The sequence below is a fragment of the Tamandua tetradactyla genome, chromosome 4, assembly GCF_023851605.1.
Source record: "Tamandua tetradactyla isolate mTamTet1 chromosome 4, mTamTet1.pri, whole genome shotgun sequence".
NCBI lineage: Eukaryota > Metazoa > Chordata > Mammalia > Pilosa > Myrmecophagidae > Tamandua > Tamandua tetradactyla.
In genome coordinates, this window is record NC_135330.1 from 169,078,921 (window position 1) to 169,091,611 (window position 12,691).

At 55.6% G+C, this 12,691-nt stretch overlaps 1 protein-coding gene and 1 long non-coding RNA gene across 4 annotated transcripts; one reads left to right on the forward strand and one right to left on the reverse strand.

Moving 5' to 3' along the window:
* Window positions 1-981: 981 nt before the first annotated feature.
* LOC143679512 (uncharacterized) lies at window positions 982-12,038 on the reverse strand. Of its 2 annotated transcripts, none has more exons than XR_013173807.1 (3): window positions 11,883-12,038; window positions 1,835-1,991; window positions 982-1,288 (listed from the first exon to the last, which is right to left on the reverse strand). It is a non-coding gene; the product is annotated as an uncharacterized LOC143679512 (long non-coding RNA). The 2 variants fall into 2 exon arrangements; XR_013173808.1 differs by lacking the exon at window positions 11,883-12,038 and adding an exon at window positions 2,152-2,304.
* On the forward strand, window positions 3,095-6,615 carry ZIC2 (Zic family zinc finger 2). 2 transcript variants are annotated; one of them, XM_077155854.1, is made up of 4 exons: window positions 3,095-4,166; window positions 5,934-6,097; window positions 6,256-6,380; window positions 6,540-6,615. In XM_077155854.1, exons 1-4 carry the CDS (start codon window positions 3,095-3,097, stop codon window positions 6,613-6,615), a joined length of 1,437 nt encoding a protein of 478 aa, XP_077011969.1. The 2 variants fall into 2 exon arrangements, with proteins under 2 accessions (XP_077011969.1, XP_077011968.1); XM_077155853.1 differs by having other exon boundaries at window positions 6,256-6,615.
* Window positions 12,039-12,691: the final 653 nt, after the last annotated feature.

The following is a 12,691-nucleotide window of genomic DNA, read 5'->3' on the forward strand; positions in this document are numbered from 1 at the left end:
AGGGGTGTGGAAAGAGGAAAATTTAGAGTCTCCTGCTTTCAGGCAAACTCCCACGCTTTAGGACAAGATGCCACGGCCTCCCTCCTTTGCTCCTCCACCCCCACCCAGAATGGCAGAGAAGGGATGGCACAGCGGGAGGGCACTGGAATCCTCGCGTAAGGGGCTGAGGCCAGCTAGGACCTTTAGAGTCCGCTTAAACCTGGAGATATGTCCTGTGCGGAGTTCCGGGTTCCGCCCGCAACAGCGAGATCGGAGTCTTCCCGCGTTTTTGTTCATTTCAACATGAAAAATTTAAGTGCGTGTTGATTATTATATAATGCTTGAATTTTGTTTCAACTCCCAGAGATTTGTAAATAAAAGCATTTCTCCACGCCAGTCTTGCGAAGAACGGTGCTTGCTGGCCTCAGAATGTCCCTTCACACCTTCGCCTCTTCTGGGCCCGCCATTCCGCCCTCAGGTTACCTCTAGAGCTGAAGCTTTCGGCTGCGGGACAGGAAATGCCCGCAGCTAACAGACTGGGGCCTGGGACGCGTCGGGAGCTGCAGGGCAGTTCGTATAGCCCGGCTAGGGCCAATACGGTCCAGGAAGCAGCCCGGCGGCCCCGCCACCGCCCAGGGGGCCCCCCTGTTCTCGAAAAAGGAGCGATAAATGCCTTCTGAAAGGTTTAAGCCCTAAGAGTCTAGCATTTTCTTCTCCTAGGCCCTGAGTCTGTCCCGCCGCCAACCCCCCGCAGGAGCATCGCTTGGCCGCACACCATGGGCGTCCCCTCATTTCCCACCCCACCGTGGTAGTGGTCCCGGCTTCTGGGCCTCCACCGAGGATGATCCTGCTTTAAAGGACTTCCAAATAATCCCTTCTCTCGGGGACTGATGCCTAGTGTTTGCTCGAACAGGAGCAGGACGTAAGAGGAAAGGGGAGCGGAGGGCGCGCCGAAGAGTGGGGGGGGGGGTCATGGCCCGGAGGAGGGGGAGTGGTGTCGGGTGAGTGTCCAGTGACTGGAAGGGAGGTGAGGTGGATGTTTGGCTTTATTTATGTCCACCGCCTCGCACCTGTGTTTTCACTAGCACAGAGCAAATTTACAGTGGAGGAAAGGGAGCGTGCTAACCCGGCCGGAGAGAGTCCCCCGGCTGCTCCCCGCCGTGTTCTCCCAATGGGACCCAGAGCCTACTGTGGTCCCGCGCAGCGGGATAGTCACATTCTCGAGCGGCCAGGAGTGTCCGAGCCTGATGTCGCCGGGGCTTTCAGTGCCCGCTTGGAGTGGCTCGTGTCCCCGGGGAGATGGTGGCCTCTGTGGAAAGGCGCGAGCGCGAGGTGTTGATCTCCTCCAGGCACCGGTACGCCCGAGGGCGCTGTGACCCCGTGGTCCCGGCCCGCGAAACACCAGGTGCCAGGCTTGGGGGAGTGCCGCGGCTGGCCGGGACCAGAAGCAGCAGGGCCAGGCGCCCGGGCTAGGCGCGGGTAACTGGCAGTCCCGGCCCGCGGCCACACTAAGCGGCTGCAAGGGCCGCGGGGAGAGCCAGGGGCGCCTAGGAAGAGAGGAGGGCAGGCCGCGGGGAGCGCCAGGGGCGCCTAGGAAGAGAGGAGGGCAGGCCGCGGGGCGGAGGCGCGGGATTGACGGGGCCACGACGGCCAATCCAGGCGCCGGAGGGCGGGCGGGGTGGGGAAGAGCTGCCGTTAAAGGGGCGGTGTGACCGGGAGGCCAGGCCTGGAGCGGGAGAGAGAGAGGGCGGGGAAGAGGCCGAGGAAGGAGACCAGGGGACGAGGGGGGAGGGGAGAGGAAAAAGAGGAGACAAAAAATAAAAAAAAGAAAAGCTGCTTCTTCGGAGGCGCCCACCGAAATAAACAGAGGCGAAGAAGGCGGTGGCGAACAGAGCCCACGCAGCCAAAAGGGGGGAAATACGCTTTGGCCTCCCCACACTTGCTCGGTTGGTGGACTCGGCTCCGTGTTCGCGGGTGCGGGCATCCGCTCCGTATCCGGCGCCAAAGGCCGGCTCAGGAGAGGGAGGGGGGAGAGAGAGAGAGAGCGAGAGATCACTTTTTTATTGTTATTGTTTTTCAGCCCAGACTCCCCCTCCTCCCATCCCCCTTCTTGCCTTCTCCCCTCCCACAACCCCCTCCCGCCTCTCCTCCTCCCCCCTCCTCCCGCACAACTTAAAGAAAGAGGGAGCGGCGCGGCTGCTTCCTTCATCTGGGGGAATTCGTGGCCGCCGCAAGTTTACTACGCGAGGCGCAGCCAATGCCAAGCGCGGAGGACCAGGAGAAATAAACACTGCGGCCGCAGCGCGGAACAATAACTGCCGCACGCGGAGCGGCGCGAGGAGGGCCGCTGGGGAGGGAGCGCCACCGACCGCTCCGTGGAGCGGGAGCCCGGCCTCCGCCCGCCGACCCGGCGCCCCCGCCGCGGTCAGGTGGAGCCGCAGGAGCGCCGGGCCAGGACTCCGAGTGCGGAACTCGCCTCTGTTATCTCCTCGCCGGTGTTCCTTGCCTGCGCACTGCCGCCGCGCACGGGCACTGTGGCTACAGCACTGCTGTGATTTCATTTTCTCGGCGCGGATTTGCGCGGTCGAGGCCCCGGGTCCGCGGGGCGTGAGGGAGTGCGTGTGTGTGTGCGCGCGCGAGTGCGCGCAGGGGTGGGGGCCGCGGCGCAGCCGGGTCGCTGCTATTGCCCCCCGGTGTCCCCATCTCCGTTCGGTTTTGCTCCCCACACCTCCCTCCCTCTCCCTCCTCCCTCCCGCCCTCCTCGGTCCTGCTCGCCCGCCCCCGCCGCAGCTCCTTTAATACACTTTGGTTCTCCGCCTGGCTTTGGACTCTTCTCCTCCTCCACCTCCTCCTCCTCCCGCGCCTCCTCCGCCGCCTCCTCCTCCTCTTCCTCTCCGCGCCTTCGCTCCGCGCCCGGCTGCCCGAGGCAGATCCAGGCTGCGGCGGCGGCGGAGGCGGCGGACGGAGGAGCGCGGATCCCGAGACTGAAGACGCCACCACCGCTGCCTGCGCTCGGAGCCCGGCGGCCGCTAGACGCATCGCGCGGAGCGGGAGCCGGGGCGGCACAGAGGCGCGGGGCTCGCCGAGGTCGGCGGGGCGGGCGGGCGACCTGGCCATGCTCCTGGACGCGGGGCCGCAGTTCCCGGCCATCGGGGTGGGCAGTTTCGCGCGTCACCATCACCACTCGGCCGCAGCGGCGGCTGCAGCGGCCGCCGAGATGCAGGACCGTGAGCTAAGCTTGGCGGCGGCGCAAAACGGCTTCGTGGACTCAGCAGCCGCGCACATGGGCGCCTTCAAGCTCAACCCGGGCGCTCATGAGCTGTCCCCAGGCCAGAGCTCCGCATTCACGTCGCAGGGCCCGGGCGCCTACCCTGGCTCAGCCGCCGCCGCCGCCGCTGCCGCCGCACTCGGGCCCCACGCCGCGCACGTCGGCTCCTACTCCGGGCCACCCTTCAACTCTACCCGGGACTTCCTGTTCCGCAGTCGCGGCTTCGGGGATTCTGCGCCGGGCGGTGGGCAGCATGGTCTGTTTGGGCCCGGAGCCGGCGGCCTTCACCACGCGCACTCGGACGCGCAGGGCCACCTCCTCTTTCCCGGCCTCCCGGAGCAGCACGGGCCGCACAGCTCGCAGAATGTGCTCAACGGGCAGATGCGCCTCGGGCTGCCGGGAGAAGTGTTCGGGCGCTCGGAGCAGTACCGCCAGGTGGCCAGCCCGCGGACCGACCCCTACTCGGCGGCACAGCTCCACAACCAGTACGGCCCCATGAATATGAACATGGGTATGAACATGGCAGCGGCCGCGGCCCACCACCACCACCACCATCACCACCCCGGTGCCTTTTTCCGCTATATGCGGCAGCAGTGCATCAAGCAGGAACTCATCTGCAAGTGGATCGACCCCGAACAGCTGAGCAACCCCAAGAAGAGCTGCAACAAAACTTTCAGCACCATGCACGAGCTAGTGACCCACGTCTCCGTGGAGCACGTCGGCGGCCCGGAGCAGAGCAATCACGTCTGCTTCTGGGAGGAGTGTCCGCGCGAGGGCAAGCCCTTCAAGGCCAAATACAAACTGGTCAACCACATCCGCGTGCACACAGGCGAGAAGCCCTTCCCCTGTCCCTTCCCGGGCTGCGGCAAGGTCTTCGCTCGCTCTGAGAACCTCAAGATTCACAAAAGGACCCACACAGGTAACCGCGGGCCGGGACTGGGACGGAGAGCGAGGGGAGGGAGGCTGAGGTTAGTTTGCCGGGTGAAGCGCGCGAACCTCCAGCCCCCGTACTGGGATAGGTGATGTTTTTGTGTGCGAGAGTGCCAGCGGCTTGGGTTTTTTTGGACGATGAAAGAATATTATTAGATTGTGGTTTTCCATTTGCGGAAATTTCGTTTTAAGGGATCAGTATACATAAAATGTATGCTTTGGGTGATGCAATAGCTTCATTTGCTTAGCCCCGGGGTTAATCATTTCCGTTCTAAAAAGAACGCACAAAATAAAACTGGTGCATAGCTCGGTGCCCGGGAATCGAGCCTAAAGAGGATTTTGCCAGCTTGTCTGAATGTGCTTTTCTCCTCCGGGTGTGTCTCTGAGTGTCTTGTGTGTTTTCCCACTTTTACTGGAGATCCAAAAGCCTTTCTCGGAACTGTTTCCCATTAAATGAGGCGGGTGTGAGCCGAAGCTGTAAAACATTTCTCATTTTTAAAGAGTTTTTGAAGCCCGTATTGGGGTGGGTCACGGGGCTTTACGGTGGTTTCGCAGCAGTTTGTGAAATTCTCTAATGGGCACCAGAGGGTTTCAGATGCCAAACTTGTACTCACAGCCGGGTCAGCGAGAGCCCCAGGGGGCAGTGCGGCCCCGCGAGGTGATCGCGTGAGGAGAGCCGCAAAAGAACGCGCGCCTCCCGCCTCATAGATTATGCTTCTATGACCAGGTCCCAGCCAAAATCATGCCAGACGATTTCCTAGAAGAAAAGCCAAATGTTTTAACTTCTCCTGTCAATATTTACCCCGAAGTGGGGATGCGCCAGCGGCCTATTGTTCTCTTCCGGGAAGGGAGGGAGCCGAGGTGCGAGACAAGCTTTTAACAAGGTTTAAAATTTGAGAAATGTATTTGCATGAAATGCTCGCTTTCCAGTCCTGTGTCTGAGCGTATGTCTTTAAAAAACAGTTTAGGTGCTAATGAAATTTAACGTTAAATGGTTCCTTTTCCAAGTAGAACGACATTTGAATTCTCACACCTCTAAATGACTCCAAGCATTTGGAATTCTGGCAACAGGATGCGGGGACCACCAGAAAATTAAACAGGGAGATTTTGAAAGCCTTTGCTAAACGCTTCCACTCCACCTCCCAGGAGTGGGGTAACTCTCCGCTGTCACTAGTTGCTGCCTTTTCTCAGATATTTAACTTTTCCCCAATTTATCTTTAAACGACTAGAGGCAAGACAAAAATTATGGTTAATTCGCTGCAGAATTTTGGATAAAAAATACTGGCGCAGAAACTATCCACAGCCCTGTCCCCAAACAACACACACAGCAACTCCAAATGTAATTGCCTACTGGCCCCAGAGAGAAGCCGATAGCAGCCTGTGTAATTTTGATAATGCCCCAAATATTTTGTCATAATAACAGCTTCTCCATGGCGAGACCAACTTGTTAGAAGCTGCGAATCCAAGAAGCCTTGTACAAAAGCGAGCAGGCTGGGCATTACCCCAAATTGGTTACAAATTTGAGGAAATGGACGGGCAGTCTGGAACAAACTAAAATATTAAATAAGCGAGCAGGACCGTCAGGTGGGAAGGCGGTTAATTTCATCCTGATCCGGCCACAGAAGGGATCCGATCTGTTTAAGGGATCCAGCTGCTTTTCTTACCTCCTCCTTGCGACCCTGCCCCCTCTCAGCCTGGGTGGAGGTTCCGAGGCCTTTGGGTGTCCACAGTCAGCGCCCCTGTTTACCTTCCGCAGGGGAAAAGCCCTTCCAGTGTGAGTTCGAGGGCTGCGATCGGCGCTTTGCCAACAGCAGCGACAGGAAGAAGCACATGCATGTCCACACTTCCGATAAGCCCTATCTCTGCAAGATGTGCGACAAGTCCTACACGCACCCCAGCTCTCTTCGGAAGCATATGAAGGTACCACCCGGGCGCCTGGGAGGAGGGTGTGCGGCGGGCGCGTGGCGTCGGCTTTCAGCCGGTCGGGACAACCTCATCGGTCCTGGGGGGCCCGCCCCACAGCAGCTGCACTCACACCCAGTCCCCTCTGGTCTCCCCTCCCGGCTTTTGTCTCGCAGGTCCATGAGTCCTCCCCGCAGGGCTCCGAGTCCTCACCGGCCGCCAGCTCCGGCTACGAGTCCTCCACGCCCCCAGGGCTGGTGTCCCCCAGTGCCGAGCCCCAGACCACCTCCAACCTGTCCCCGGCGGCGGCGGCGGCGGCGGCGGCGGCGGCGGCGGCGGCAGCCGCGGTGTCTGTAGTGCACCGGGGCGGCGGCTCGGGAAGCGGTGGCGCGGGAGGCAGCTCCGGCGGCAGTAGCAGCAGCGGCGGGGGCGGCGGCGGGGCGGGCGGCGGGGGCGGCAGCAGCTCCGGAGCGGGCAGCGGGACAGCCGGAGGCCACAGCGGCCTCTCCTCCAACTTCAATGAATGGTACGTGTGAGGGGCCGGGCCTCTTAACTCTCTCCCCGTCCCCACCCTAGGGCAGCAGCCCTCCTCGCGGCGAGCTCCACGAGGACCTAGTGTTCGTGTTATGAATCTGATTTTTATGATGAAAATGATTTTACCAGCAGAGGATTTTTAAAAGTTTTTTTTTTTTTTTTACAAGAAAATACTCTAGGCATGCGAAAGCAAAAATAACTCTTCTGGAGTCTCTGAAACTGAAAATATAAAGTAAGAAATAAAAAATAAAACCCATAAAAATATTGAACCAAACTCTCCTGCCCTCAGCCCCATGCCCACTTTCCTTCCAGCCCTGCGCTCAGTCTTCTGACAAACTGTACATAGTGGATTCCTCCTTCCTTCTCTGAGGTGGTTTTAATGGATTCTTGGTGTATAGAAGTTTGTCCATTTGTAAAACTCCAGATTGCGTTCCTCCTCGCCTTCCTTACCTTCTCTTCCCCCAAGTGATGGACTTTCTCTTTTTTCTCTTTTTAGTTTACCCGGTTTCTTTTTAAGTAATGTGGAAGAAATGGTTTATTTTGTATTGTGGTATTGAATATTGTGTTCCTTTTTATGAGGCAACTTGATTGTAAACTTCATGTAACTATAGACTGGAAAAAACGAACTGTGCCAAAGTCTCCCTTCTGTTTCTTCAACACAGCCATCCACAGCACATACATACACACCACCACCACCAATGCTTGTGAATGTATTTTTTTCTGTTAGCTGGGTTTACATGTGATGTTTTAGTGCTTTTGCAAGTTCAATTTGTTAGTTCCTGTATGAAAGATTGTGGGGGGTGGGGGGGAATAAACGTTGTGCCGTTAGCTTTTTCAGTAATAACACCCTTCCTTCTGTAAATACCCGTTACCATATTTATCCATTTGTAATTAAATTATGGTATTAACTTGCTACAGAGGAAACAATATTTATAAAGAATGTTTCTTAACTATAAATATGTACAATTGTGGGCATAAACTGTTTCAGATTTTTTATTTGAAGGTTTTAAGTGGTTTGATCATTTCTTGTGATATGTTTTGAGAGTAATGCATACAGAAATATAATAAAATGTGTTGAAACTGCATGAACATATTATTTTTTCTAGCAAAGTTATTAAAACAGGAAAGAGGCAGCTGAGGGGTTGACTATAGATCCGCGTGCCTGAGTGAATGAGAGGCACCACCACACATTCTGAGAAGGAAGGTGTATGTGTGCTTACAGGCCAAACTACCCTTTTGGCAGAAAGTCTCAAAATTATTTTCTGCATTCTTTGTTTAGTAGCTGAGCGTGAATTAAATTTTTGGAAAGGCCCTGTGAGGAATGGCGGCAGGAACCTTCAGAGTTTCTAATGGCTCCATTATCTGAAGGAATGCCTTTCTTTCTTTCAGCTATTTGGACTGGATTTAAGAACACTAAACATTTCCTTATTCTTTGTTTCTCCCCTTTCCCTGCCCCCTTGCCTCTCCCTTCCTCTGAAAAGCTGAAGTACAGTTATTTTTAATTGCAAGTTTAAAACTGAGTACTTTGTTTTTGAACTTGGCTCAATGATTATAGTTTTAAGGGCCCGTTTCTACCAAAAGTTTTTTTCCTCGAAATTTTAAACAGCGCTTGCTCTAGAAATAGCTGCTTATCTGCACAGCTGCTTTGCACCCATAAGCAGGATATTCAAGAGAAGTTGATAATATACCACATTTTAATTTTCTTTTGGGAGGAGAGTAAGAAACCAACAACAATGAAAGAGAGCCTCTTCAAAAACGAAAGAGAGCCTCAAGAATTCAGTAAAATAGAATAAGACGTAAAGATTAAAATTGCCAAGTTGAAGTGAAATGGAGCACCGGACCACTAGTTTTTCTCTCTTACCTCCCACCCACATAGGAGTTTATCACAGAGAGTTTTCAGAGGAGATGCTCTGAAAGAAGGTAGAAAAATTAAATAACCAGAGGAAAAGATGGGGTAAAAATTTTAAATCCCTGAACCATCAAAAAACATGCCCATCTTATTGAATGTCCTATAATTCCTGGGGGCCCAGACAGCCACAAAGTGCTGTGAAAAGATTGGTGATGGGGGTCCTGAGCAGCGGCAGCAACACCTCCATAGAATCCTCACTCCCGGCTCCGGCTCTGCAGGCTCCCCAGACCTAGGGCGCCAATAGCTGCAGTGGCAATCTCTGTGCCTCTCCCCCTCCACTCCGGCCTTCTGGACTTAGTCGTAGGGCTGGGCCAGCCAGGCCGAGGGCCTCCAAGGGATCCTCTGACGTCTCAGAGGCCACACTACCTACCTGTTCAGTGGGAGTAAAAGCCTGGCATGTTTGTGTGTGTGTGTGTCCCAGAGGGTGACAGATGCTGGGTTCACCCTCCCCAGCGGCCCTGAGAGCTGCCCAAGGGCCAACTCCTGAAGCAATCAACCCCCTATTAAAATCAAATTTATGATGCCTAATAATATTAGGCAAAATTATTAAAATAATTGACATATGTTACTGATCCTTGGGAGATTTCACTGAACACATAATCTGTGATGAAAATCATTTAGGGTTTTCTAATGCCCCCCACCCGACACTCCCCCCATTGAGCGGAGGGAGTTAGATTAAATATTGATCATAATTACTGTACAAAAACAAAATGATCTATACCAAAATTTAAAATTTTTTATCTTTTGTGGAAATTGTTACCTTTGAAACAAATCCCGAATCTAAGAAGCATGGAATTGGGAGGGCAACTTTAGCGGTAACTCTAGGCCTTGGGGGGCATTTATTCTCATTTGGGAGAAGGAAAACAGAGAAAAGGAAGAGCTCACAGCAACCAGCGCTTGGTTTCTTCGTTTTCCAGATCCAAATGTTGGACAATTATGGCAGGCCCGGGGCGTGTATTCAAGTTTTCAGTAAGAAAACAAAATGAGAGGGGGCCTGGGTGGGGAGGAAGAGCACAGACTAGGAGCGGTCTTCTAGTCCACCCTGGCATACGCTGTGTGGAGCGAGTGGGAGCAGTTTCCTTGCATAATGGTTCCCAGTTCCCTGGACCTCGCGTCCCAATGCTTTGTCCCAAGAATCCACGGACCTGATGGTGTGGCCTCCTCTCCCCCTTTGGGCTTTCTCTTCAGCTCTTTGGGAACAAGAATGGGGGAGGGAACGGTGGCAAACGTATAATAATATCAAAGATATAAAAACTGCTCAACTCAGAACGCGGGTGGGAGCTCGCAGCCCGAGAGCCTGCGCAGCAATGAGGCACCTGGGTCTGGGAGTGGGGGTGCGGACGTCCCCCAACCCCCACACCACCTCCCGCCTAAATGGAGCTCAATTCTAACCTGCCCTTGCCTTGACTCCAGAGCCACAAAAGTGAAGGCGGTGTTCGCTTCCCTCAGGCACCCAGAGCCGTACTGTTGTTCGCTGCCCTCAGGGAGGCCGGACAGCCGCGGCTACAGTAAGGTTTCTGAGGGTCACCGCTGTCAACTTGAACTTCGGTGCGCCTCAGCTCGCTCCCTTCGCGCCGCACTTTCCACTGCCGAATAAGCCCCTTCAACTCGAGAGTCGCTTGATTCGGAGGCAGCTGGAGTCTTCTCGGGAGGCCCATCATCATTATTATTAATTATCGTCATCCTCACTGCATTATTAATGACCGCAATAATAACTGGCATCGGTTTCAGCTTCGCCCAGTTCAGTAACGTCTCCCGAAGTTCCGGGCAAGGAGGGGGTCGCTTCTGGAACAGAGGCCATGTTAGTTCTGCTCGCGGCGCAGGCAACCCGAGACTGCTCGGGCCGAGCCCGGGCGGAACGCGAGTAAAGGAAACAGGTCCCAGTTTCAGCACACCCAGCCCATGTTGTCCCGGCCCCTTTCCTTTCTCCCTGCGCCTTTTCTCTTCCTCCCTCCCCACTCCCTTTGTCTCTTTTTCAGACTCGTGTTGTCAGTCTCAAGTGGTTTTATTTTCCGCACAAAACTCGGAGATCAAGGGCAGATCACAGGCTGAACTAGAGGCTCAGGTTTCTCTGGACTCGGCCCTATCCTCCCGCACCAAGGTGACTGGCTACCCCAGCGTGGTAGAACCCGGGTGGCGTGTCCCAGGCCGCCTCTGGTGCTTGTGCGGGGAGCATGCTGGGACCTGCAGGGACCCACCAGGTGCCCATAGTAACCTTAGTCCTATCCTCCCCCACATCCTGCCACCGAAATAACCCAAAGAGCATGCTAGGCCGGCCTACAAGAGCTACGAAAGAAAGGCCTCAAAATAACCCACCAAGAATTGGTTGAACCCTTGATGTGTCTTTACTTTTAAATGGAAACATGCCTCGGAAAGCGACCTCGGGATCCAAAGTAGGCGTTCAATAAATACTTGTGGATTGATTGATTACAGTCTGATATCGCTCTGGCTGCACAGAAACTTGGAACTCCTCAGCGCACCGCTACCCCCAGCAGACCACAATGAACGGTTTCTATTTTTAACTGGCAACTCAGAACAGGGCCTGAAGAAATGTCGCCCCCTCTCTCCACGGTCTCCGTCCCCAGCAGATTGTTGCTGGGTTTTTATTTTAGGGAAGAATCTAGATCCTTCTACACTGGATCAAGGGGTTAGGAATAAACCTTCAGGCCATTCCGCTGGGCGCCTGGGAACGAAAAGGTGGCCACGGCCGTTTGAACCTGGCATTACAAAAGAGAGCTTCTGTAAACCATAACCAGGGCGCCCAGAGGGTTCGAGTTCACGGTCAAAGTCGTGGCGCAACCCGGGTCGGAGTGTTCATGCCTCGCCCCGCCCCTGCGCGGCCACTGCCCAGATCCCGCGCAGGAACGCGGGGCCAGGGTCCTCTATTTCCAAACTCCCGCCCCCTACAGGGCCCAGCCTTGGAAACGTCCGCGCTGGGGCCACCTCGTCGTCCGCCCCCCCTCCCCCCCCCGCCCCACGTTTCCTTTTTGCTCCCAAAGGCCGACGGGTTTTTGAAGAGATGAGAGTCATAGCCTCGCTTCGCCTTCTCCTGCCTGGCCTCCTGCCCTCGTCCAGCATCCCGGCTGCCCTCCATTCCAATTAGGTTCAGCCCAGCCGTGGGGCCGACCTGGGGGTGTGCCGTCACTCACGTGCGCGCATGTACACACACACAAATATACACACTCCTCTTCACACCGTAACGCACTCTCACACGCATTCACACACACATACACTCGCACTGCTCACCCTCCTTCTCTTTCCGTATTCCCCAGCCATGGGCTAGTGTGGGTGGGAAGGACCCGAGGCCGCGGAGTCGGGGTGGACGGAGTGAGAGGACACCACGAGAGATCCCTCTCTAACCTCTTGACTTTTGTCACCCTCGCCTCCGAGGGGGGCTGGGACTGCTGTGCGCTCTCAGCCCAACTTTGCTTTGAGGATCCAGGGTTGGGACCGTACTCCTGAGGGCCGCACCTTGAGCCATCAGCGCAGCAGGAGACTGGGTGGGGTGTGTGCTCAGTTGGGGTCCTCCCCAGGCCCGCTTCCCGGGGATTATGATGGGCCAAGCTGCCCCGCCCTTGAGCGCCCTCCGCCCTGTCTGGTGTACGTGCGGAGTGGGGGCAGGGGGCCGGCACCCGATCGCCTATCGGTTAAACCAGGAATGAGGAACAGCAGAGGTGGCTATCCCTCACCCCAACCCCTGACTCAGCCTTTTCCTCTCCTAACCTCCCGGAGCCAAATTTTCTCAGTCCGGGACTCCAAGTCCGGTAGCCCTGGGGAACAGAACAGAGAGCCGAGCAACTAGAGAAGTGGGGGGAGGGGGGACGGGGGAAGGGGAAAGAAGAAGAAATAATAATGTTAATAATATCATAACGTTGTCGTTAACTCTCCGCGACTGAGTTGCTCCGAGGCCGGCGGAGTCCTGTGGAGGCTCCAAAATGAGCCAAACTATGGGTGGGCGTGGGATTCTCTTTGGGAGGGATGCAGAGGGAATTCTCATGTTGCTTCTCTCCGCTAACAAAAACTCTGGTCTGGAATTAGGCCGAGCCGGTAAGGGCCTGGCCAAGAGCCGCGGTACAGCAGCTTCTTGCTGAACACAGGTTTAGTTCTTTTTCGTTTCTTGCCCCACTGGGCCCAAAGTGGTTGGTGTGGCCAAGTGTGCTTTCCCGAAA

Bases quoted from the DNA above. Each gene is read 5' to 3' on its own strand.
- ZIC2 (XM_077155853.1), top strand. From the start codon at position 3,095: ATGCTCCTGGACGCGGGGCCGCAGTTCCCGGCCATCGGGGTGGGCAGT. The intron at 4,167-5,933 runs GTAACCGCGGGC...TACCTTCCGCAG, and splicing joins TCACAAAAGGACCCACACAG to GGGAAAAGCCCTTCCAGTGT. The intron at 6,098-6,255 runs GTACCACCCGGG...TTTGTCTCGCAG, and splicing joins CTCTTCGGAAGCATATGAAG to GTCCATGAGTCCTCCCCGCA.